General features: G+C 54.3%; 1 protein-coding gene across 1 annotated transcript in view; it reads left to right on the plus strand.

Annotated features, from left to right (window-relative positions):
- The window catches only part of Padi2 (peptidyl arginine deiminase, type II), a 42026-nt gene that overhangs the window by 10914 nt on the left and 8903 nt on the right, over positions 1-22209 (plus strand). Inside the window, exons 3-11 of the mRNA XM_005409821.2 lie at positions 182-254; positions 6294-6355; positions 10548-10665; positions 11248-11373; positions 16215-16393; positions 17544-17647; positions 18323-18434; positions 19239-19346; positions 21994-22145. Coding sequence (XP_005409878.1) covers positions 182-254; positions 6294-6355; positions 10548-10665; positions 11248-11373; positions 16215-16393; positions 17544-17647; positions 18323-18434; positions 19239-19346; positions 21994-22145 — 1034 coding nt within the window. The remainder of the gene's footprint in view (positions 1-181; positions 255-6293; positions 6356-10547; positions 10666-11247; positions 11374-16214; positions 16394-17543; positions 17648-18322; positions 18435-19238; positions 19347-21993; positions 22146-22209) is intronic.

Raw genomic sequence — 22209 nt, forward strand, 5'->3', positions numbered from 1 at the left:
CAGGCGGCACACAGCATCCTGGCTGCGCTCTGAGAGGTGGGGCATCTGCCATCCAGCTTGGTCGTCCGGAGAAGCAGCCTCAGGAGACAACCCAGGGGAGCTTCCTGGAGGGGAGGATCCGGGCGTCTGGAGGAGGGGGACGGGTACCCCTCTCATCTCTGCCCTGCTCTGTCCCCCCAAGGTCACCGTCAACTACTACGAGGAAGAGGACAGCGGCCCCATCGACCAGGCTGGACTCTTCCTCACGGCCATTGGTGAGTTGGCACAGCTGTGCGTGGGTACCTTCACTCCCTGGGGCTGGCACTGCCACCCAGTGCGGAGCATCGGGGTCTGTTCAGCACAGCAGACCTGGAGGTGCCTCTGGTAGTGCAGGCCTAGGCAGGGGCCACACGAGCCCCTGGCCCTTCCACCTGCAGGAAGAGCCCTGCTCTAGTCTGCCAAGTACTCACCCAGGGTCTGGGCCCCACCACTGGTTCCGCAGGCCGTGGAGAAACAGGAAAGCCTGTCGCTCCCCGCCTCGCCCCTGCAGCCTGATCCTAGGTAATCCCGGCTCCTCCCTCCTTCCCCTCCCCACACCCAGGCCTGGATACAGAGATGGGGCCCTGGTCCCTAGCTCACCTCATCCAAGCCCTTCATTCGGCCCACAGGGATGGTGAGGCCCAGAGAGGTTAGCAAAGGCATTCAAAGTCACACAGCAACCCACTGGCAGGTTGAGTCCAGCACTCAGGATGATTCTGGGTTCTTTGCACCGCAGTCCACTGCCCCGTCCTGGGTGCCACGCCAGCATGCCAGGGAGCCCAGCAGGCCCAACAGCACCCAGGGGTGTGACCTTCTGAACTTTCAATCGCTCAACTGTATTGCAGTCAAGGAGTTACTCTTATTTTCTTTTCCAAGCATTTCAGCCAGAGGGCATTTCAGAGGGTCACTTTGTCTGTCCAGCCTTGGTTTAACATAGATAGCTGCCACGTGGCAGGGGACGGGAACTCGCAGGTATTGAGCACCAGCTGTGTGCTGAGGGTTTCTTAGAAACCCTAACAGTGTCTCACGTTCCGTGTGCCTCTACTGTGTCTGGGGCCGTGCTGGGTGCAGAAGGAGGAGAATGATAAACACTGAATATTTATTGGGCACCTCCAGTGTGCCACACTCCAACGCTACATGTCTTACAGCCATGGTTTCCATCTATGTTCACAACGAAGCCAAAGATAAAGGCCATTATTATCCCCATTTTACAGATGGGAAAACCAAGGCTCAGAAAAACAAAGCAAGCAAACAAAAAGTTGCCTGAGGCTACACACCTAGGAGGCAGCTGGTGGGCCACCAAGTTGTGTGGCTATGTCTCACATTCTGGGCTCTCGGGGCCTCCCGAGGCAAGCTCCCCTCCCACCCTCCCTGTGCCCCAAAACAACCTGAACAGCAGTGCTTGTGTGCTTCTCAGCTCCTTCCCAGGGGGCTTGGTTGCTGGTCAGCTCACTCCTGTGCCTGCACTGAGGGGTGCCCAGTCTTGAGGTGGGGGACCCTGGGATGACTTCGGAGGGCTCAGGAAATGGTAACCGAAGACTCCCCTGATCGTGCTGAGCCCTGGCACGTGAGTGAACCTCACATGCACACATACCCCCCCCCGGCTGTCTCAGGTGACCGTCCCCATGGAAACTCAGCCCCACAGACGGACACCTGAGGACAAAGGCAGGAAGGGCAGAGGCCAGAGCCTATCAAGTGAACATGATTCCGGCTCTCTGTGCCAGGAAGTCGTCCCAAAGCAAGGCGGGCTTAGGAGAGGTGGCACAAAGGAGCCCAGGAGGAGCACGGCTGGGTGTCCCATGCACTAGATGGAAGGGAGTAGGCAGGGGGCGCCGCTCAGGGTGGCACAGTGCTCAGTCCCAAAAGTGCCACGTGTGCCCGAGACAAAGGCCCACCTTTGTCCTCAAGGTTCTGAGTTGCTGTCACTAAGCATTTATTTAACTGTCACAGGTTGCAGATATTTAGTTCCTATGGGCCAGTAAGATGTCCCTCTCGGCTGCCCCAAAAAGAGAAAGACAGGGAGGAGGAGAGGGAGAACTTTGGTGCATGGCAAAAAAAAAAAATTAAAACAATTGGCCATCAACTATCACCATCATTTGAACACCTAAAAAGTAAGCAGGACAGCCTCTCAGGATACATGACACTCATTTACATTCAGAAAATACCACTCACCCCATTGAATTCATGCTTTCCATGCTGCCAGGGGTCCTGGGGAATAGCAAGGGTCCCATGGGAACCACTGGTCTATCTGCCCACGAGCCTCAAGCCTTCTGTTCCCTCAGCCGTTCACCCCAGGAACCCTTGGGCCCCACATCCTGGGTAATCGTCCAGGAGCAGCGCTCAGTGGCAAGGACATTCTAAGTGTCCCCAGAGGGTGAGACCCACTCTGTAAATTTTTAACTGAGGGCCGGGAGTGGTGGCGCATGCCTGTAATCCCAGCACTCAGGAGGCTGAGGCAGGAGGATCCTTGCAAGTTCGACACCATCCTGGGCTATAAAGTGAGCTCAAGGCCAGCCTGAACTGCATAGCGAGACCCTGTCTCAAAAAGCCAAAAAAATAAAATTCTTCACTGAATCCTTCTCACCAGAGTCTGGTCTGCACACACTGAGCGGAAAAAGCCGTGGCTTCAGGTAGACAGAAATAAATCCTGACCCTGCCCTCTCCAGCCACACTGCAATCGCCGACAAGTGACGTCACCCTCCTGAGCCTCGGTTTCCTCGTCCGGGACTCACAGAGCATTCCTGCGCTGTGCTTCCGAGCACTCAGTGGGCTGGGGTGTGCAGAGGCCTGTGGCAGGGGCGCAGAGTGGATGCCGTCTTCTCCCTTCCTCTCTGGGGAGCCACACTTACTCTCTGCCCAGGTGGAGAGCAAGAAACTTACCATTCCACTGCCCACTTCTAGGGGTTTGGGAACAAACCTATGGCGTGCCCAAATCAGGTCCCCTCTTGGTCCCGGTCCTGCAGGGACTTGCTGTGTGACCTTGAAAGTAGCCCACCCGCTCCAGGCCTCACTTTTTCTGAGCAGTTTTTTTTTTTTTGAGATGGGGTGTGTTTCCGGTACCGGGAATCAAACTCACGGCCTCGTGCTTGCCAGGAAGGCGCTGTGCCCCTGAGCTAAATCCCCAGCCCCTAGAATGAAGGGTTTGAACTAATTCATCTCTGGGGACACTGAAGGCTCCCATTAAGGCTCATTTGCAGAGCCCCTGTTCTGGGGACAGTGGCAGGGGAGAAAGGTGGGGTGGGAGGAAGGGACCCCACACACCTGGCTGGGGTCAGGCAGTGGGATCAGTGCATGCCCGTGCGCGCGCACGCAAGCACGCACGCACGCATGCACGCACGCATGCACACAGGATTCAGGAACCTTAGCACTGGCCTGGGGAGCTCATCCCTGAGCCCCCTCCCGGAGCCGCGTGATTGTCTGGGTTTGGAGAGGAATCATTACCCTTCCTCCCTGCCGCATCCCAAGCAGCTGGGTAGGGCGGGCAGACCAGCAGCCTGCCACTGCCCGTGGGCTGGCAGCCTGCCGAGCCCGCAGGGTCTTGATTCTCAGGGCAGACTGCCTTGAACCCAATCCTGGTGACATTTCGCCTTAGCCCGCCCCACACCCTGGCGCCACCTGACACCTTGGAGCTATTCCGGGGAGCTGAGGTAGGATCCAGAGCCTCTGGGAAATGTCTGGGACCCAGAGGCCCTGAAACAGGTGTCCTCTCCCTCCTCCCCTGGGGACAGCAGTGCCATCCCAGGAGGACAGGGCCCTGGGCAAGTGGTGCCAGCCCTGCCTGCCGCCCCTCCATGCATCACCCCAGTGGAATCCAAACAGACAGGAGGAAGCCTTGCGGGGGGCTCGGAGCGAGGGCAGAGGGCGGAGGAGGACATTTCAGGTGACTTGGGGCCAGGTCACGGGATGGAGAGAGAAATTAAGAATTGCTGTGGGAGCTGGGAGGGGACAATAAGGGGGCCTGGTTTCGAAATGCCCCAATTTCACAAGAGGAAGCCAGGGAGCCCTGCGTCTGAACTTATTCAACCAGGAAAGAGCAAGCAGCGTATTATTTAGTATTAGGAAGCGAAGAAGATAGGCCGGGCAGGGGCAGCTGCTTTCCTTTAGAAACAGCTGGGCATTTGACTTGAATTTTTTTTTTGCACTCTGTGAAAATATTGCATTAATAAAACTTTTTGCTCTAGGAAACTCCTGCAATAGAGCAGTAGAAAGTGCTTTGTGGTCCCTCTGTGGAGGCCACTGCTTGAACGGACGCACCATGAGCTTCGGTGTTGCGGGGCAGTCTAGGGACAAAAGTCACGGGGCTCCCAGGGTGGGATGTGGCCGCCTCTCGCAGTGACCTTCAGGGGAGCCACCGTGGATGTTTGAAGGTGAAGTTGGCCCATGTAGGGGGTCGGCCTGGGCCAGCCAGAGGTCAGCGTGGACCTGTGGAGGGACAGGAAGAACAGCGATCTGGAGGTCCGATGGGAAGCCTGGCTCTGACTTTGGGATCACTTCTTTCCTGCTGTTCGCCTCGGCTTCCTCATCCGCAGGGAGGGAGTGGGTGGGTGATAGCTTATCCCCAGGAGCTACTGAAAGGAACATGGTTGAGGGACAGTGCCCTGCAGGTGGGGGTAGGGGGAGCTGGGACCCCCATGAGGGAGAGGGCTGGGACCCGCTGAAAGGTCATAGAGGTCAGCAGCAGCTGGTGACACCGCCTTCCCTGCTGTCCCCTGGCATCTTTGCCTGGCACCAGCCTTCCAGGTTATCGGCCCAGTTTGCCCCAAGACCGGGCCTGCTCACCTGTGAACCGACCGAGATGCCCTTTACCTCCCAGGACTGTGGGCTCCAGTGCCGGTGCCTGGCCACAGCACGTGCCCCCCAGTGAAGGGCTGCATGAGTGCCATCGGCAGGAGGAGTGGGACAGCTGGACGCTGCAGGTGCCGCTTCCAAGGACCTCATGGGCCACCCTCTGCCATCTCCTACACCCAGAAGGGCCAGCCAGGGTCAGGAAGGAACCAGGCTCCGGCCAAAGGAGGACTTGAATGGGGTCCTTGGGCTTGCAGGGGGCCCTGTGCCTCATGGGAAAGGTGACATCAGGGCCCCTCCTGTGCAAGACCCTCCTCCCACCCCGTCAGGCAGAGGGTGACTGCTGGGGGACAGAGCAGGGTGTGTTCCTTCCCACCCACTCCCACCATGTTCCAAGCTGTATTTGGATGAGCCAAACCCTGTGTGCAGCACCGGCACCAGCACATCTCACCCTGGTGCCACTCCTAGCCGCCCCGCCCCCAACACTCAGGGTGACATTGTCTCCTGAGGCCTTTTGACAATATCTGGAAGTGACACCTGCAATGTGACAACCATGTTTGGTTGTCACAAATGGGAGGTGTGATTGCCATCTTGAGGGCAGAGGCCAGGATGTTGCTAAACGTCCTACCACACTGGGCGGTCCCCACAACCAGGAGTCACCTCGTTCAAAATGTAGGGCCTGCCGTTGCCGTTCTCGCAGCTGCTATAACTGGAAAGGCCCTGGGTTAAAAGTGAGAAAATTGGGGCTCAGAGAGGTTGTCTAACCTGCCAAAAGCCACACAGCTTGTAACAGAGAACCAGGGGTCCAACCCAACACGGTCTGAGGGGTCTTTTCACTGCACCACACTCTCCTTGAAGCCTGTTCCAGGGTAGACCCAGGAATGCTCAGTCCCTTCCCTGGGAAAAGGGATAAGCAGGACCGTTTTCTGGGATCATCTATCTGGAGCGCTGGATCATAGACACCTCAAATCCAGTGGAGTTGAAGATCCTGTTTCCCACCCAGAGGAAAATCCTCCATCCTTGTAGCTGGGGCAAGACTACTAGAAGTTTGGGGAGAGGAAGAGAAAAAGATCGACATGTGCACACAGACACACGTGCATTTTCAAAATATAAGCAAAGTAGATAACTGCGGTGTGTACCCCGGTGCTGCTAAAGCCACGTGGGTGGCCTTGGGCATGTGACCACATCTCCCAACTGAAGCTCCCAGATGTGAGTGAGGATCAGCCTTCACCCCCACCCAGGACTGGGGGGACCCTGACTATCCAATAGCACCTCATAAGCTGGAAGCGGCCAGGTACACAGCGTCTCTGAGTTCCCTGGGCGGGTAGAGGGTGCTAAGTTAGACTAGGAGCTGGAGAAGGCGATCTCGGTGAGGTGCTCCCTCTCTGAACGAATGGGTAAGCTGCACCCTCGTGTCCCATGGGGCTCCCCTCTGTCCAGGCTACCCTGTCTGGTAGGATCAGCCACTCACCCGTGTCTTTGGTCCCCAGAGATTTCCTTGGATGTGGATGCAGACCGGGACGGCGTGGTGGAGAAAAACAACCCAAACAAGGTACCGAGCCATGGGGGTGGATGCCACCTGTGGGGAGGGGGAGGAGGGGATTCCAGGGAGCAGAGCCTGGGCCTGCACCTGCAGCAGCCATGGACTCCTGCCAAGCCGACAGCTCAGTCTCACAGGGCCAAAGACCAGGGCCCCAGACCCACAGCGCATCAGGAGCCCCGGCTCCTCCTGGGGTCAGCTGCAGAGCAGGTTGTTTACCCAACCCACTTGGTTGAACCATTGAAAAGAGTAAATGTGTCTGCAGCAGAGGTTGTGCTGCAGAAGCATTTGTTCTTAAATGTTTGCCCTTTTTTAGTTTTGAATCAGAGGGGCAGAGGGTCGCATTAGTCACGCTGTCTCTGCCTGTGCCTGCAGTCCTGCTGCTGTTGCTACTTGGTCATTCCTTCATCTGTTCCCTTCCCTCTACTTACTGTCTTTCATCTTGCAATCCCCATCCCCATCCTGCTCCCCGCGAAGGAACATTTAACAGGTCAGTGCCTCTCTTTCTGTTCTTACGGTCCTTGGGAAACGTGGGACGTGATGGGTGTGTGTTTTTAATTTGTGCAACTAGCATGGTGCTTCCCACCTCGTTCAGGTTTTTCTTTAATTTTAAAGAGAGAAAAAGACAATTAAAATGATACAGAATTTCAAAACAAGATGATAGGAAATTAACAGTGGTTATTACATTGCATATCATTATCTTCAAAGCAGTTGCTCAGATGACAAGATATAGGCATGCAAAATTGATCAAACAGCATAAGCACTAACTTCCTTTCAACAAACTAATAGAAAATAGTATTGCAATTATCTTAGTTATCTTGTGTGTGTATATATATATACCTTACTTCTTTTCTCCTTTCCCCTATCCCTGTTGTTCTTTCCTTTTGAGCAGTTTCTTTCCCTTTCACAATATCTATTGTATCTTTTGGATCTTATTTACTCTTTCAGTTTCTTACACTAGGGAGATAATACGATGTTTACACAGTGAGTCTAATTTATATCAGTTATGAGTATGGTCTCCAGCTGCACCTATTTACTTGTAAAAGCCTCAAGTTCATCTTTCTTTACAGCTGAGTAGTAGTCCATTGTATAAAAATACCGCATCTTTTGTATCCATTCCTTGGTTGATGGGCATTTGGGTTGTTTCCAAGATTTAGCTATTACAAATTGTGCTGCTATAAACATAGGCGCACATATATCACTGTGGCATGATGTTTTCAATTATTCTGGGAAGATACCCAGGAGGGGAATAGCTGGGTCAAATGGGACCTCCAATCCTAGTTTTTTGAGGAATCTCCACACTGATTTCCATAGTAGTTGTGCCAGTCTACACCCCCATCAACAGTGGAGAAGGGTTCCTTTTTCTCCACAGCCCCTCCGGCATTTGTTATTGGTTGATTTCTTGATGGCAGCCATTCTTCCTGGGGTGAGATGGAATCTCAGTGTTGTTTTAATTTGCTTTTCTCGAATGACCAATGAAGTTGAACATTTTTTCATATATTTATTTTCCATTTGTATTTCTTCATCTGAAAAATGTATATTAATCTCAGATGTCCATTTTTGGATTGAGTCTTTGAATTTGGGGAGGCCTAATTTTTTTTAACTCCTTATGTGTTCTAGATAGAAGTCCTTTGCCTGAGGGACAGTTGACTAAAATTTGTTCCCTATTTCTTTTCACTCTGTTGGTGATTTCTTTTGATGTGCAAAACCTTTTTAACAGGATGAGATCCCAGTTGTTGATTCTTTGAAGTATTTCCCGCGCAGTTTGCTTTTTGTTCATGAACTCTCTGCCTACCCCTATGTCTTCAAGATTTCTATGTACTTTCTCTCCCAGTAGATTTAGTGTTTCTGTTTTAATATCTAGATCTTTGATGCATTTTGACCTTAGTTTAGTGCATGGTGATGGATATGGGTCTAATTGTAGTCTTCAGCATGTGGAAAGCCAGTTTTCCCAGCACCATTTATTAAAGAGGCTATCTTTCTTCCAGTGAACATGTTTGGCCCCTTTGTCAAAGATAAGGTGGCTGAGTGTATTTGTAGTTGTGCCTGCATCTTCTAATGTGTTCCACTGATCCTCAGATCTGTTTTTTGCCAGTACCATGCTGATTTTCTCATTCAGGTTTGTACTTTTCTCTCAGTCTAGTTTTTGAGCTTCATTGGTTTTTATATATATATATAGTCTCCAGGCTATTGCTTCTTTTTTTTTTTTTTTTTTTTGGTACTGGGAATCGAACTCAGAACCTTGCGCTTGCCAGGCAGGCACTTGTGCTACTGAGCTATATCCCCAGCCCCAGGCTATTGCTTCTGACAGTTTTTAGTTTTCTGTCCTTTTATATCATTTATATTTTTTCATAGGCATATGTGATGTTTATGCAAACAATCTGAAACCTGGGTTCATTATGAAGACTTGAATGCTTTTTTAGTGCTAAGGATGAAACCCAGGGCTTCATGCGTGCTAGGCAGGCACTCTACCGCTAACCTGCACCTCCAGCTAGATCAATATTTTATTAAAAAGTAAAACAAGGCCTCACAGGATGGCTCAGTAGTAGAGAAGTTGCCTGGCATGCATAAGGCCCAGGCTTCCATCTCTGGCAACACACACACACACACATACACACACACACACACACACACACACACAAACACACACACACACACACAAAATGAGTACAGCCCAGCAAAAAACCAACTCTCTGCAGGTCAGGCAGGGGCATCAGGCCCCCTGGGAGCCCCTTCTTCCAGCTCCATAGCTGGGCTCCTATACACTCAGTCTCCATGGCTCAGCCCCATGGCAGTGGACACCACAGAGGCTCTGCGGCCCCAGGAAGAAGGCTGTGGCCTCTCCAAGGGTCTGAGCAATCCTGGCCACACCACACAACCTCTATAACCTTGAACTGACAGTCTGTGCACCTGGGTCTGTGACGTGCTCACATTTTCTTTTCTGATCCCATAGCTATTCATTGAGCATCTTTGATATATCAGGACTAGGTCAGGCCTAGGGACTGCACAAAGAACAGGAAAAACCCAGCACCTGCCCTTGGGGAACCCATTGTCCAAGGGGAGACTCATGTTCCAGGAAGAATGGCATGGGAGTCTGTGTCTTCTCAATCATCCTAAGTGCTCTCCAAAAGCCTGTACAGTGCCATGTGTGGACCCAGGGACGCTGTTGTGGTCTGGGGATCCAAAAGGCTTCCTGGGAGAAGGCCCAATTGTGCTGAGACTGAAAGAGGGTAGAGCTGGCCAAAGAAAAAGGACAGTGGTCCAGGTGGAGGGGCCAGTGAGAGCAAAGGCCCAGGAGATGGGCATCTGTAAGCGGGAAGGTGGCCAGTGGGGGTGGAGCTGAGCAAACCAGGGACCAGGTAGAGGAGGCAGATGGAGGAAGAAGCAGGTTTCAAAAAGCCTTCCAGGCCAAAATGATGAGTTAAGAGTCAGGGTTTAATGCAGGGGAGCAACATGATCAGATGAGTTGGAGTCAGTTCTCCTCGTGCCTGGGCTGTAGGAGAAACCAGGAGGAGTTCCCAGGCCCTGGGCCATGGACCAGTAAGAACCCAGCTGCAGAGCAGGCCACACAGCAGGTGAGCGGCAGAAGTGTCATCTGCCTTTACAGCTTGCATCAGGGCCTGAGTCCCGCCCCCTGTCAGATCAGCAGCGGCCTTAGATTCTCATAGGAGCTCGAACCCTACTGAGCTACACATGTGTGCGGAAGACCTAGCTTGCACACTCCTTATGAGAACCTGAAACTTGGTGGTCTGGGGTGGAGCTAAGGGGTGTAATTATGTAACACTGGGGAATATACTTACTATGTATCACAAACATACTAATGATTAAAAGAAGAAACAACAACAATAAAAAATGTACCAGTCCATGGAAAATTGTCTTCCATAAAACTGCTCCCCAGTGCCAAAAATGTTGGTAACCACCATCTTAAGGGACCTCAGGGCCTCTCCCAGAATATCCATCTGCTTGTTCCTCTGCCTCGGCTTCCTGCCTCTCCTCCACTCAGGGCGGAGGTCGCCTGGCATGCTTGACCTACCTGTTCACCACCCCGCTCAAACCTGGCTCAGGCTTCTTGCCTGCCTGGTCACAGCTGCTGCCCACCGTGTGGTGGCTTCTCTTTACCTGCGTCCTGGGCGGCCTCTCCAGTGTCTCTCAAGGTCTGCTGGGAGAGCAAAGAGGGCACTAACCTCTCTTCCTGCCACTGCAGGCATCGTGGACCTGGGGCCCCAAGGGCCAGGGAGCCATCCTGCTGGTGAACTGTGACCGAGATACACCCTGGCTGCCCAAGGAGGACTGCAGTGACCAGAAGGTCTACAGCAAGCAAGGTCCCCGCAGGGCCACCCTGGGGTCAGGGGCAAGGGAAACATCACTCCTGTTCTAGGCAGGGTGAGGTGGGTGGGGATTTGGGCCTCCTGGAGGTGACGGCCTCAAATATTCACTTGAGCTCACAGAAGACAAAACTGTAAATATAGTCCAACTCAAACCATGTTTTTTTTAAACACACACACACACAGAAAAGGAACGGAAGGAAATTCCCAAAGTGTTAACAAGAGGTTATCTCTGGTGTTAGAGGTGACCAGTCTTTCCCTGCTCCATGCTTTTTTTTTTTCCAGTGCTGGGAATAGAACTCCATGCCTTCACACTGAGCTACATCCCCAGCCCATTTCTTATTTTTTAGTTTGAGATAAGATCTTGCGAAGTAGCCCAGGCTGGGCTCAAACTTGCAATCCTCCTGCCTCAGCCTCCAGAATGCTCAGATTACAGATGTGCACCATTGCACCTGGCTTTTTTTTTTTTATGGTTTCCATAATACACATGTGTGACCTTGTCCTTTTCCTGATTATAAAAGCGGAAGGCACCCCTGCAGCTGTGCCTTCCTGCTAACCTTCCCGTGTCACTGTCCCCAGACCTCAAGGACATGTCCCAGATGGTCCTGAGAACCAAGGGTCCTGACCACCTGCCTGCTGGATATGAGATGGTTCTCTACATCTCCGTGTCAGACTCGGACAAAGTGGGCGTGTTCTACGTGGAGAGTGAGTAAGGCCAGCTCTGCCCTCCAAGGCTACCACCCCTAAGGGATTATAGCCCCCCTCCCCAGGGTCCTGTCCCCTTCATGAGACCTGAGGCCAGGCAAGTGCTGCCTCCGAGAAGTATCTGATATCTCTGACTTTTAAAGAAGATGCTATTGTCACCCTCCAGGAAAGCCGCCTGGTTCCTCCTGACGGAGACAGGGTGTGCTGGGTCCCCACTGCATAGAGGACGTGCTACGCCCTGGGGCTCATCCTTAGAGCTTGTTCTTTCTAAAAACCCGTGTTGAGCTGCTGGGTGCCAGCGCTGGTTTGAAGCTGGTATCCTAGAGTAAAAGTGACAGTCCCACCCTGTCCTCAAGGAGCTACTGGCTGAGCAATGGGGACAGAATAAATACCACACTGTGGGAAGTGGAACAGCCTGAGCTCAGACTCAAAGGAACGGCGAGAAGGACCCGGCCATTCATGAGCTGAAGGAATGGAGTTCTGAGCAGAGGGGACAGCGCCCACAGCGCAGGAGGAGGGGACCCATCGGAGCTTTGGAAGAGCAGAGAGAGCAGAGCAGGGGGTACTGGGAGTCAAGGTCAGGGAGCTGGGCCAGGGGCCAGGGGCCAGGGGCCAGAGCATGCGACAGGGGTAGGATTTTATTCTAAGCGCAGTGGAAAGCCATTAGAGAGTTTTAAGCAGGGACTGCCAAGATCTGATTTATGTATTTTGAAATTCCCTCGGTTACACAGCTCCGCAGTTTTGTCATGGTGTCGGCGGGCAGTGCCTTTAGAAATGGCTCACCGATTAAACATATCCCACGTCCTTCTTACCTCAGACAAAGAGCTGGACGAGACAAGCCCCAAACGGTGCCAAAGGTTTATTTGAAAAGTGAGAGGTGAAGGGAAAAGGGAAGCGCTAGCTCTGTAGAGCGAACTTGGGCCAAACAAAGAGAGGAAGAGATAAATGTAAAGCTAAAAGTGCACTCCAGGGACCCCAGCCCCTACTAGGAGGAGTCACAACAGCAGGCTCCGTGTGACTGCTGTATCTGTGTATGCAATCCACATCTCGTGGGAGCCGGCGAGAAGTTCAGGTTCCTGAGAATTATTTGGTGCTGCCCCGGGATCTTGTAATTGACAGGTCCCACTTATTTCTTCAGTGAGGTTTGCCACGCCCCACCTCCTATGTCAGCGGTGTGTGGGAAACTCTGGGAGGCAGGACCACTTCTGGAATGATGCACGAGAGCCAGGCAGTCACCGGGGGCCCTCACCTCAGGGAGTGACTGAGCCAGGGCACCAGTGGACAGCAGCTCCCGAGGCCAGCCCTCTTCTGACCCACCCCAGGCCTTGGGCAGTGACCTCACGCGGGCTGGAATGTCCCCGGAGCCAGGCCGGCTCCGCAGCCCCAGGGTGCCAGAGATGTTGATGTTTATACTCCATCAAAGCCAGAGTTGCCACGACGCAGGAGCGGTGCAGGCCAGACCTTGGCCTGGGCCTTGACCCAGCCTTGGCATTCACAGAGACTTGCCGCTCCCGGTGCTATCTGGCGGTTTTGAGAAGTTTCTGCCTGCGTTCGTGGGAGTGGGCTCGGATTCGGCCCCCACATTCGCAAGCCCTCCCCTGGCCCGCCCCCAAGATGTGTCCTCCTGAGGGGCTAGAAAAAAGGGGAACTCCCACTGCAAGGGATAGAGACTGTCCCCCAAGACTGTCAGCTGGGCCCACGTCCTACGGGAAGGGCCACGCCCTGAGACAGTGACCACCCACTCTGGTCAGTTTCTCCATCAGTGTGGACTCCAAGACCACTACTCAGGCAAAAATGGAGACAAATAATTCATGTGTAGCCCGGTTTCCTTTTCTTCCATGCAAGCATTTTGGAGATTTTGTCAAAATCTGAATATACCTGGGGGTGAGAATGTGTGTGTTACACGAATGTCACTTGGTCACCTGTGTCCTAGCAGAGAAGGTCCAGCTCTCCCAGAGGACAAGGGGGCTGGGCTGGGGCCCCCCCCCCGAGAGAGAGCTCTGCACCCAGGGAAGTCACCTCCCCACCCCCAGCCCTGGGACCTCCATCTGTGATGTGACGTGGGGATGACAGGGGTCCCCACTGTCCTCATGGCAAGAGGGACGGAGTGAGCGCAATGCTGGCGCGTGGAATGCTCTATGGAAACGGGAGGCTGTTGCTTTTGTGGGAAATGTTACAGTGATTACTAGTTATGGTTGTTGGGATGGACAGAAGTCTCCAGTCCCCATGGAAGGCCTGGTGACCTGCTCCAGTCTCACACTCTTCCCAGAACCCCAAAAGCTGGGCCCTTACCTTTTCCTACAAGGCTATGGTGACCACCTTGTCCCCATTTGCTCAGGACTTCCTGATTGCAGGAATGAAAGTCCCTCATGCCAGGAAACACCTCAATCCTAGGCAAACTGCGGCAGCTGTCACACTCTCAGAGTCTCCTTGGGAGGTAGAATTGCTCGAGTGACTGGAAGGGTGACTCCAAGCCATACCACGCATTGGCCAGCTGGGGCCAACGCCTAAGGCTCCGGAGAGGTCAGGGTGGCGGGTGGCCCCAGCACAAGGCACAAGGACAACTCCACAGAGGACATTGTTTTTGCCCACAGGCAAAGCTGGCCATGCTGGGGGCAGCTGGCTCTGTACCAGGAAGGGACAGAGGCTCCTTGGGACAATGGCTGTATTGTTCCCACCAACAAATCAGTCCCCCGGCGCAGCCCCAAACTGCCTGAAAGAGGGCCAGCACAGAGACACATTGTGATTTGCAGGGCATGGGCCCCATGGGGAGGAGAGAGCTGCAGCAGAGGACAGACCATGTTCTCCACCTGGCCCCCTCCTCTGGCCTGATCCCCTCCATCTCAGACCCCAGTGGAGCCCCCAGCTGTTCTGAGCCCCGGGAGAGCTTGGCTTCTGCCAATTCTGCAAAGAAAAATTGGCTTCAGGTGTGATGTCTCTCCCGAGCATTGGTTCAAGTGCAGCCAGCCTGTGGAAGGTGTGGAAGGCCCGAGTGTCGGGGGAGATTAACTTTGTCCCCGTGCACACACCCATCTGGATCTACGCAGAGAGTGGGCCGAAGGGCACACACTGTCCTTTGTGCGTAAGAAGGACCTCACCTTCTGTGCTGGGCTGTGAAAACATTCCCTGAGCCACTCAGGGTGTGAATCCATCCACTTTCTTTCTTAGACACGCCCAGGGGAAGTGCAGTGAACTATTGCTTCTTTACCTTCTGTTCAGAAGCTGTCCAATGAAAAGGCCACGAGTGTCGCAGTAGGGGCGTGCTGATTCGGTCTCAGTTCCTACCTGACTGAGGTTACCAAGGTTGCTGATACTGTGTCACTTGCAGTGACCCTGTGGCATAGATGGCATTACCTCCCATTAACCAGATGCATAAACTGAGGCTCAGGGAAGTCCAGCTGAGCACACTGTCCCACAGGAAGAGCCATCGTGGGCCTGGGCTTCTCATCTCACGGGTTTTGATCAAGTATCTTGTTGGTGCCAGGAATGTTCTGGTGGTTATCTGCTCTAACTGTTGGACAGCTGGTCCCTAATCATTATCACTGTTGTTAAAAGCACCAAGCTGAGCCTGATTCTGCCCTCCCAGCTCTGCAAGGCCTAAGGAAACTCCTTGTGGAACTGCGTAGGGTCCTCCCTCCATGCCTTGGCCAGCGCAAGTATCTCCTCCCCCACCCCCACCACCGCCCCTGGCACCCCACGAGGGCATCTCAAAGGCTGCCCCTCTCTGCTCAGATGCTGCCACCCTGCTCCTCTCCCCTCCGCACCCCACTGCACTCCACATAACCCCACAAGATCTCTGTTGTAAGCCTCCCCACATCCGCTCCATCTTATCACCGGCTGAGCACTGCTCTTAGATCTGCACGGTGATCATCTGTCTCCCGGAGGCCCTTGCACAGCTGGTGACAGAGCAGTAATAATTCACATTCACGTGCTCTCCAGCAGCCTGAAAATTCCCAAGTGGCCTCTCCTCTCGGGCGTGGCATGGGAGCCGTTGGTGCATTCACAAGACATATTCAACAAGACCATGCGCCAGGCAGATGGCAGGGCCTGGCCAGGGCTGGCTCTGCCCTCACGCTGGGCATGTGCATTTGGAAAGGCTGTGCGGAGTGTGGGGGAAGGGCAGGGGGCTGCAGAACTTCCAAACAGCCCCTGGTTTGCTCCTGGGGGTCCGGGCAGGATTCTCACAAGCGACACAAACCAAAGCCCGGAGGGAAGAGGGGCCAGACCCTCCCAGGGGAACAGCATTGTGATGTGCTGGAGGTTGCAGGGGTACAGGAACACTGGAGAAACCTGCCTTTCCTCCCCGCTGTGACAATGGAGAGCCAGAGACCCACACGTAGGTCTTTACCCTAACTGGCTTTCATGACAGAGGGGAATTTTGGGCACAAATGGGTCCATTTATGGTTTATTTACATGAAGGGGATGGGAGGTCAGGATTCAGAAGCAGCCATGAATCTGAGTCCCAGGTCAACTGCCTCCTGGTTGTATGCCCTCAGAGGAGCTATTTCTCCTTTCTGTGACTCAGTTTCCTCGTCTGTGAAATGGGAGTAATAACGTCCTTCCGTGCTGCACTAGTGTAATTATCATCTGCTACCATTTCCCATGTGCCATTCACAAGAGCCGGCTCATTTTGTAGACGAGGAAGCCAGAAGCCAGCTGGCACACCGCAGTGCTGAGACGATGATAATGACGTGTCACAGGCATCCCCGTGGCATTTTCTGCTTATGCTCTCCTTTCCGTGTAGAGAGGACAGGCCGCTCTGCCCCTGTCCCCCTTGGTGACTTCCCTGACCTCCACCTGATGGGGCAGGGGACTGACATGGGTCCTTCCCTGTCCCCCAGACCCATTCTTCGGTGAGCGCTACATCCACATCCTGGGCCGAAAGAAGCTCTACCACGTGGTCAAGTACACGGGCGGCTCCGCGGAGCTTCTGTTCTTCGTGGAAGGCCTCCGCTTCCCTGACGAGGGCTTCTCGGGCCTGGTCTCCATCCACGTCAGCCTGCTGGAGTACATGGACGAGGTGGGGACCCCAGCCTTCCCCGCCAGGGGCTGCCTAGGGTGCAGCTTCTCCCAGACAGCCACTTCCATGGGGCCCCAGTGTGCCCCGCACCCCTCAAAGCACTGAGTGGGTCCAGGCTAGGAGTCCTGGGTATTCCCCGTGGCCTACACGTGTTGCTGTGGTCCTCTGGGTTGTCCCCCAGGACCCTCCTCCTTGCCACACCTGCTCCCAGGAACTCCTGAGCCTCCCAAGCCTGTGCCCTGCCCACCCTGCAGTGGTCCTCCTGGTTCTGAGGCACAGAGGCCCGGTGGTCAGCGCAAGGCTCTAACTAGGCCTCACTGTGAGCTTTGTTGGCCTTCTACTGTGCACCCTGCTCTTCCCGCCCCGCTCTGACACACCAGCTCTGACCCCTGCTCTCGGCCACCCACCCAGCAGCTCTGCCTTTGCCCAGGGGCAGCTGGAGGAGGAGAAGAGCTCGGCCCTGCGGGGAAGCCCCTTGCTGGGGGTGCGTCCTGTGATCAGAGCCACTCGTCCCAAGGACCTTGGTCCCTGGCCCCAGCCTCTCTGGTCAGAAAAGAGGGACTGGCTGCTCTACCTGACACAGAGGCCCGTCCCATTTCACCCCGGGTCCCTCTGGGGCAGGACGCAGGGAGAGCTGTATACGGGTGAGGCTGGCCCCTGCTGAGATGTATGAGGACGGGCTCTGGGCTGAATCCTGCCTTCACCACCATGAGACACTGGGCGAGTGAATTCACCTCACCGTGCCTCAGTTTCCCCATCCATCACCCAGAAGACAAAACACCTGCAAATGGGGGTGATTTCAGGACAGGAACTTTGATGGGGTGGGGTTTAGGATGGCACACTCAGCACTGGAGCACCTGGGTTGGAAGCCTGGCTGTACCCCTTGCTAACCATGTAACCCTCAACAGTTACTCACCAGCTCTGTGACTTGGTTTCCCCACCTTAAAAAAATGAAGATTATAGTATCCTCTGCCCCTGGAGCTATTGTAAGGCAGAAATGAATCAACTCATGTGAAAGTACCATGGGGCCTGGTATACAGTAGGTGCTCAATCAGTGTATGACTCTCACAAGCTTCACCTACTCCGGAAGGCGTGCGTGGAGTGCGCCCTGATGTGACTTTTTCACGCGGCCCTTCTGTCCCACGCCCAGGAGGTTCCCCTGACGCCCATCTTCACGGATACCGTGACCTTCCGCATCGCGCCGTGGATCATGACGCCCAACATCCTGCCTCCCGTGTCGGTGTTTGTGTGCTGGTAAGGGGTCACCACGGCCCGGAGAGGCAGCCTGGCCGCGCGGCTGAGGGCTGGGCTTCCGGGTCAGGCTGACCTGAGTCTGGTTCTGGATGCTGTCACTTAGCGGCTGGGTGACTTGGAACTATTCACCCGGCCTCACAGGGTCACTGTGAGCATTAAATGAGAGGAAGCAGGCCAGCGTTTGACCTGAGGCGGGGCATGTGCTCCAGAAGTAGCCCTTCCCCCTTCAGCCCTGCGCCATGCGGTTGGGGACCCCCTGAGCAATGGCCCGTCAGCTCACCTTGCCCTCTCCTAAAGCAAGTTGTTATTGAGTATTTATTATGTGCCAGGTTAACCTCAGCAAGATGAGAAGCAAGGGAAAGAAATGCCCACAATGGCAGCCTAAGGAGGAACCCCTGAGGTTCCCATAACCCTCACCGGGCAGCATCAGGCTAGGCATAGCTCGTATGTAAATCTGGCAGGTCAGAGAGGTAGGCTTTAGGCAGGTGAGGGTGAAAGCTCCCATCCTGCTTTTATTAGACAAAAATTGCCTAAGCGGGTGGCCCTGGACTCCAGTGGCCTTTACAAAGGAGACTGAACACGAGGCGGCCTCAGCTGCTGCCCCCACCCCCTGAGGGTGGCCCTTGTCCCCCCTCACCCTTCCTCCTGGCCTCCTCGTCTTCCCCACCTTGCCAGCATGAAGGACAACTACCTGTTCCTCAAGGAGGTGAAGAACCTAGTAGAGAAAACCAACTGCGAGCTGAAGGTCTGCTTCCAGTACATGAACCGGGGCGACCGCTGGATCCAGGTGAGGGCCTGGTCGGGAGGACACGGCCGGGATCAGACGAGAGGGGTTGACTTAGCGGAACACCTGGCCCGCAGGGGCCCCGGGCGAGGGATTGTCCCTGCACGTGTGCACAGAGTTAGGGCGGGAAGTCACTGTAGTGTGGCTACTTGTCATGACTAAAGATGGCCAAACGATGAAGCATCCCTCCGCAGGGGTGACAGCTTACCGGGAAGCTGTGTGCAGCAGCTCGAAAGCATGAGGCCGGTACAGAACGTGCTTCACTTTAAGCTGTTACTTGAAGGAAAACATGGTCAGGATGATGCCATTTATGTTTTTAAAAAGAGGTCAAGGCCGGGCATGGTGGTGCACGCCTGTAATCCCAGCACTCGGGAGGCTGAGGCAGGAGGATTGTTGCGAGTTCAAGACCAGCCTGGGCTACAAAGTGAGCTCAAGGCCAGCCTGAACTGCATAGCGAGACCCTAACTCAAAAAGACAGAAAAAAAAAAGAGGTCAAACCAGGCATAGTGGTGTATGTCTATAATCCCAGCACTTGGGAGGCTGAGACAGGAAGATCACTGTGACTTCAAGACATAGTACAACCCTGTCTCAGAGAAAAAAAAGAAAAGTGCGGTCAGTGCTGCTAAAAAACATGCTTGCTATATGCACAGACAATCTGTGGGGAGATGTGCTGCTGTCATTTGTGTAGGGACCGGGAGGCACAAACTCCCTGCTCCTTCCTGAGCGCACCTGTCTCCCTGTCCCCCTCCCTTCCTCTCAGCTGACTGAAGTTCACAGGGCTCACCCCTGTCCTTGGTGTTCTCGCAGGATGAAATTGAGTTTGGCTACATCGAGGCCCCGCACAAAGGCTTCCCCGTGGTGCTGGACTCCCCCCGAGATGGGAATCTCAAGGACTTCCCCATAAAGCAGCTCCTGGTGAGAAGCAGAGGGCCAGTGGTGGGAGCGTGGGGGAGGTGACACACGGAACTCATAGGGGACAGAGCGGTCAGGAAGCCGGCTGACCCTTGATAAACCAGTCTGCTGCTCAGGGCCTCTGTTTTCCCATCTGCAAGATGGGTGAGCTGGAACAGAGGCCTCTGAGGTCCCTTCCTGCTTTGATAACCAATGCTCCCAAAACAGTTTCCAGGTGGAAAATGGGAACCGTGGGAGACAGGGCCAGATCCATTCCCAGGGGCCCTGACCCCCGCGGCAGGCCTGGCCCTCTAACTTACAGCCAAATATGTTTCAAAGAGGAAAATCATAGTCATGCAATTGTCAAAAATCATGGTTCTGACTTTAAAGTTCATCAGGGCCTTGAAGCTATGGTTTTTAGCATTTAAAGCCATTTGACTCCTCTGAGTCCAAAGACCGTTATCTCACTCCCTTCCGCGCCCTCCGTGGCCACCATCTGACTGCAGAACGGAAATCAGTCACTTCTGTCCTCGTCCGCCATGCTGAGCAGCTCGAGGAGGCCTGGGCACAGCATGAGGCACAGACAGGGTATGCTGGGGGCCTCCCAAGGTCACACATAGGACCCCTTCTGTTGACATCAGGGGCTGCTCAGAGGCCACACCTGCTTTCTGTTTTTGTTTTTTCTTTTTTCTTTTTGTCTTTTTGAGGCAAGGTCTCACTATGCAGTTCAGGCTGGCCTTGAGCTCACTTTGTAGCCCAGGCTGGTCTCAAACTCGCAACGATCCTCCTGCCTCAGCCTCCCGAGTGCCGGGATTACAGTTGTGCGCCACCACGCCCAGCCTCACACCAGCTTTCTGAGAACATTAACTCACCTGGTCCCCTCATCCTGAGGAGATGGGAGAGCTGATAGTGTGAGCCCAGCTTTAGAAGGTCAGGGGTAGCAGTCCCTTAGCAGAGATGGGACCTTGGGTAAGCAACTTAACCTTCATAAGCCTTAGTTTGCTCATCTGTAAAATGGAAAGAAATGGCATTGGTCTCATAGTATCACAGTGAAGATTCAAGGCATGTGTATGACATCAGTGCGGGGCTACTTCAGTGACCGTTAGTCACTGGTGCTATGGGTTTCACTGCAGAGCTCGGGACACTGTCCCATGAGCCTCCTGTCCACTCCCCCAACACCTCAGGGCATCAAGTCAAACCAGTCGCTCGCAGGGCTGCGGCCGGCAGGAGAACGAAGCCCCAGCCCTGCTCTCTCCCCTCCCTGGGCCGCCACCTGCCTTCAGTGTTCCAAGCTGGCTTCATTCCTAAGCCCCAGGCTACATTGTTCCCGGAGCCCTGGGCCAGGCCTGGCGTTGTGCTGCTTACTAGCTAGCTGCCTGGGTGACACTGTGAAGCCCCAGCTGCCAGTCTCCAGCCATCTCGGGCCAGCTCACGAGCGAGGCCTGCTGGGCCGGCCCGGCGAGAAAGCACTAAGCCGCAGCCACCCATGCACTGGCACAGCTTTCCCTGGAGCTGCTCAGCTGGTCCAGGACAAGCCACATCCTCCTGCTTTCTGGGTTTTTCTAACACATTTTTTGGGGGGTACCAGGAATCAAACTCAGGACCTTGTGCTTGCCAGGCAGGTGCTTATGCCACTGAGCTATATCCCTGGCCCCTCTAATGGAGATTTTTGTCATGTAATCCTAGTCTCAACCCCAGTGTGAGCTCACCAAACAAAATCCTATATTTTGACCCCTCCCCCAAAAAATCATGAAAGGAACCTTAAAATTTAGGGCATCAGTGGAGTTACATTTTGTGTGCCAATTCCAGCTTGTTGGAGTGCTATGTTAAGAAGGATTCAAGCATCGGGGGCGAGTGTAGTGCTTGAGGTTGGGTTGATTGGCATGTATATCATATCCACCATTCCTGTATGTATTGGTCAGCTGTCCCTAGGGAAAGCTGCTGTAACAAACAAGCCCCCATCTCAGTGGCTGACACCAGCAAAGGTGTGCTTCTTGTTCCGTGGCTAGTCTTCTGCCTGCACACCCACTTTGTCATGCCTTCCCTGTTCTAGAGTTGCAGCCCCAGGCTGAGAAACGCCATTCTGCTAGCGCAGGAAGAAGAAAACAAAGCACAGAGTGGTGCTTGAGCTTCTGCTTGGAACTGCTGACACACCTCCCTTCTGCTCACATTTCATTGGCCAAAGCCTGTCATGTGACCCTGACACTGGCCAGAGAAGGCCATTGCTTTGGCAGGGAGATATCAGAAGTCACAGGGTGATGAGTCAGGAAGCCAAATCCCTGGGAATAATAATCCAGTCTACTTCCCCGCCTCAGGTCGCGTACTGCAACACCTCTTTTACATTTAGGGAAACTGAGGGTCTGAGAGCTGAGGGGGGACAATAAGAGCACACATGAGAACTGAAGTCACGTCTGTGCATCTTGCTTGGGAAAAGAGGCACACACAGAGATCCGGATGCACACACACTCCCACACTCACCCCATTGGCGTGCTCACAAACTCTCCTCCCAGTGCCTGGGCCCCTGGAGAAATGACACAACCACAGGCAATCGGGCCCACAGCACCAGGCACTGGAGGTGAAGGGGTGGGCATCTGGGCGTCTGCGGGTGGCTGCCCGGGGCTGGGCACTGCTGGCTGTAGGGGACTAATGGCAGGTGTGTGCCTCCGCCCAGGGCCCGGATTTCGGCTACGTGACCCGGGAGCCCCTCTTTGAGCCCGTCACCAGCCTTGATTCCTTTGGGAACTTGGAGGTCAGCCCCCCGGTGACCGTGAACGGCAAGACGTACCCCTTTGGGCGGATCCTCATCGGGAGCAGCTTCCCTCTGTAAGAGAAGCTGAGGTGGAGATGGGCAATAGGAGAGGGCTGGGGATGTTTCTCTTTAGGGGTC

This window comes from Chinchilla lanigera, unplaced genomic scaffold (assembly GCF_000276665.1).
Source record: "Chinchilla lanigera isolate Chin_1 unplaced genomic scaffold, ChiLan1.0 scaffold00126, whole genome shotgun sequence".
Lineage (NCBI taxonomy): Eukaryota > Metazoa > Chordata > Mammalia > Rodentia > Chinchillidae > Chinchilla > Chinchilla lanigera.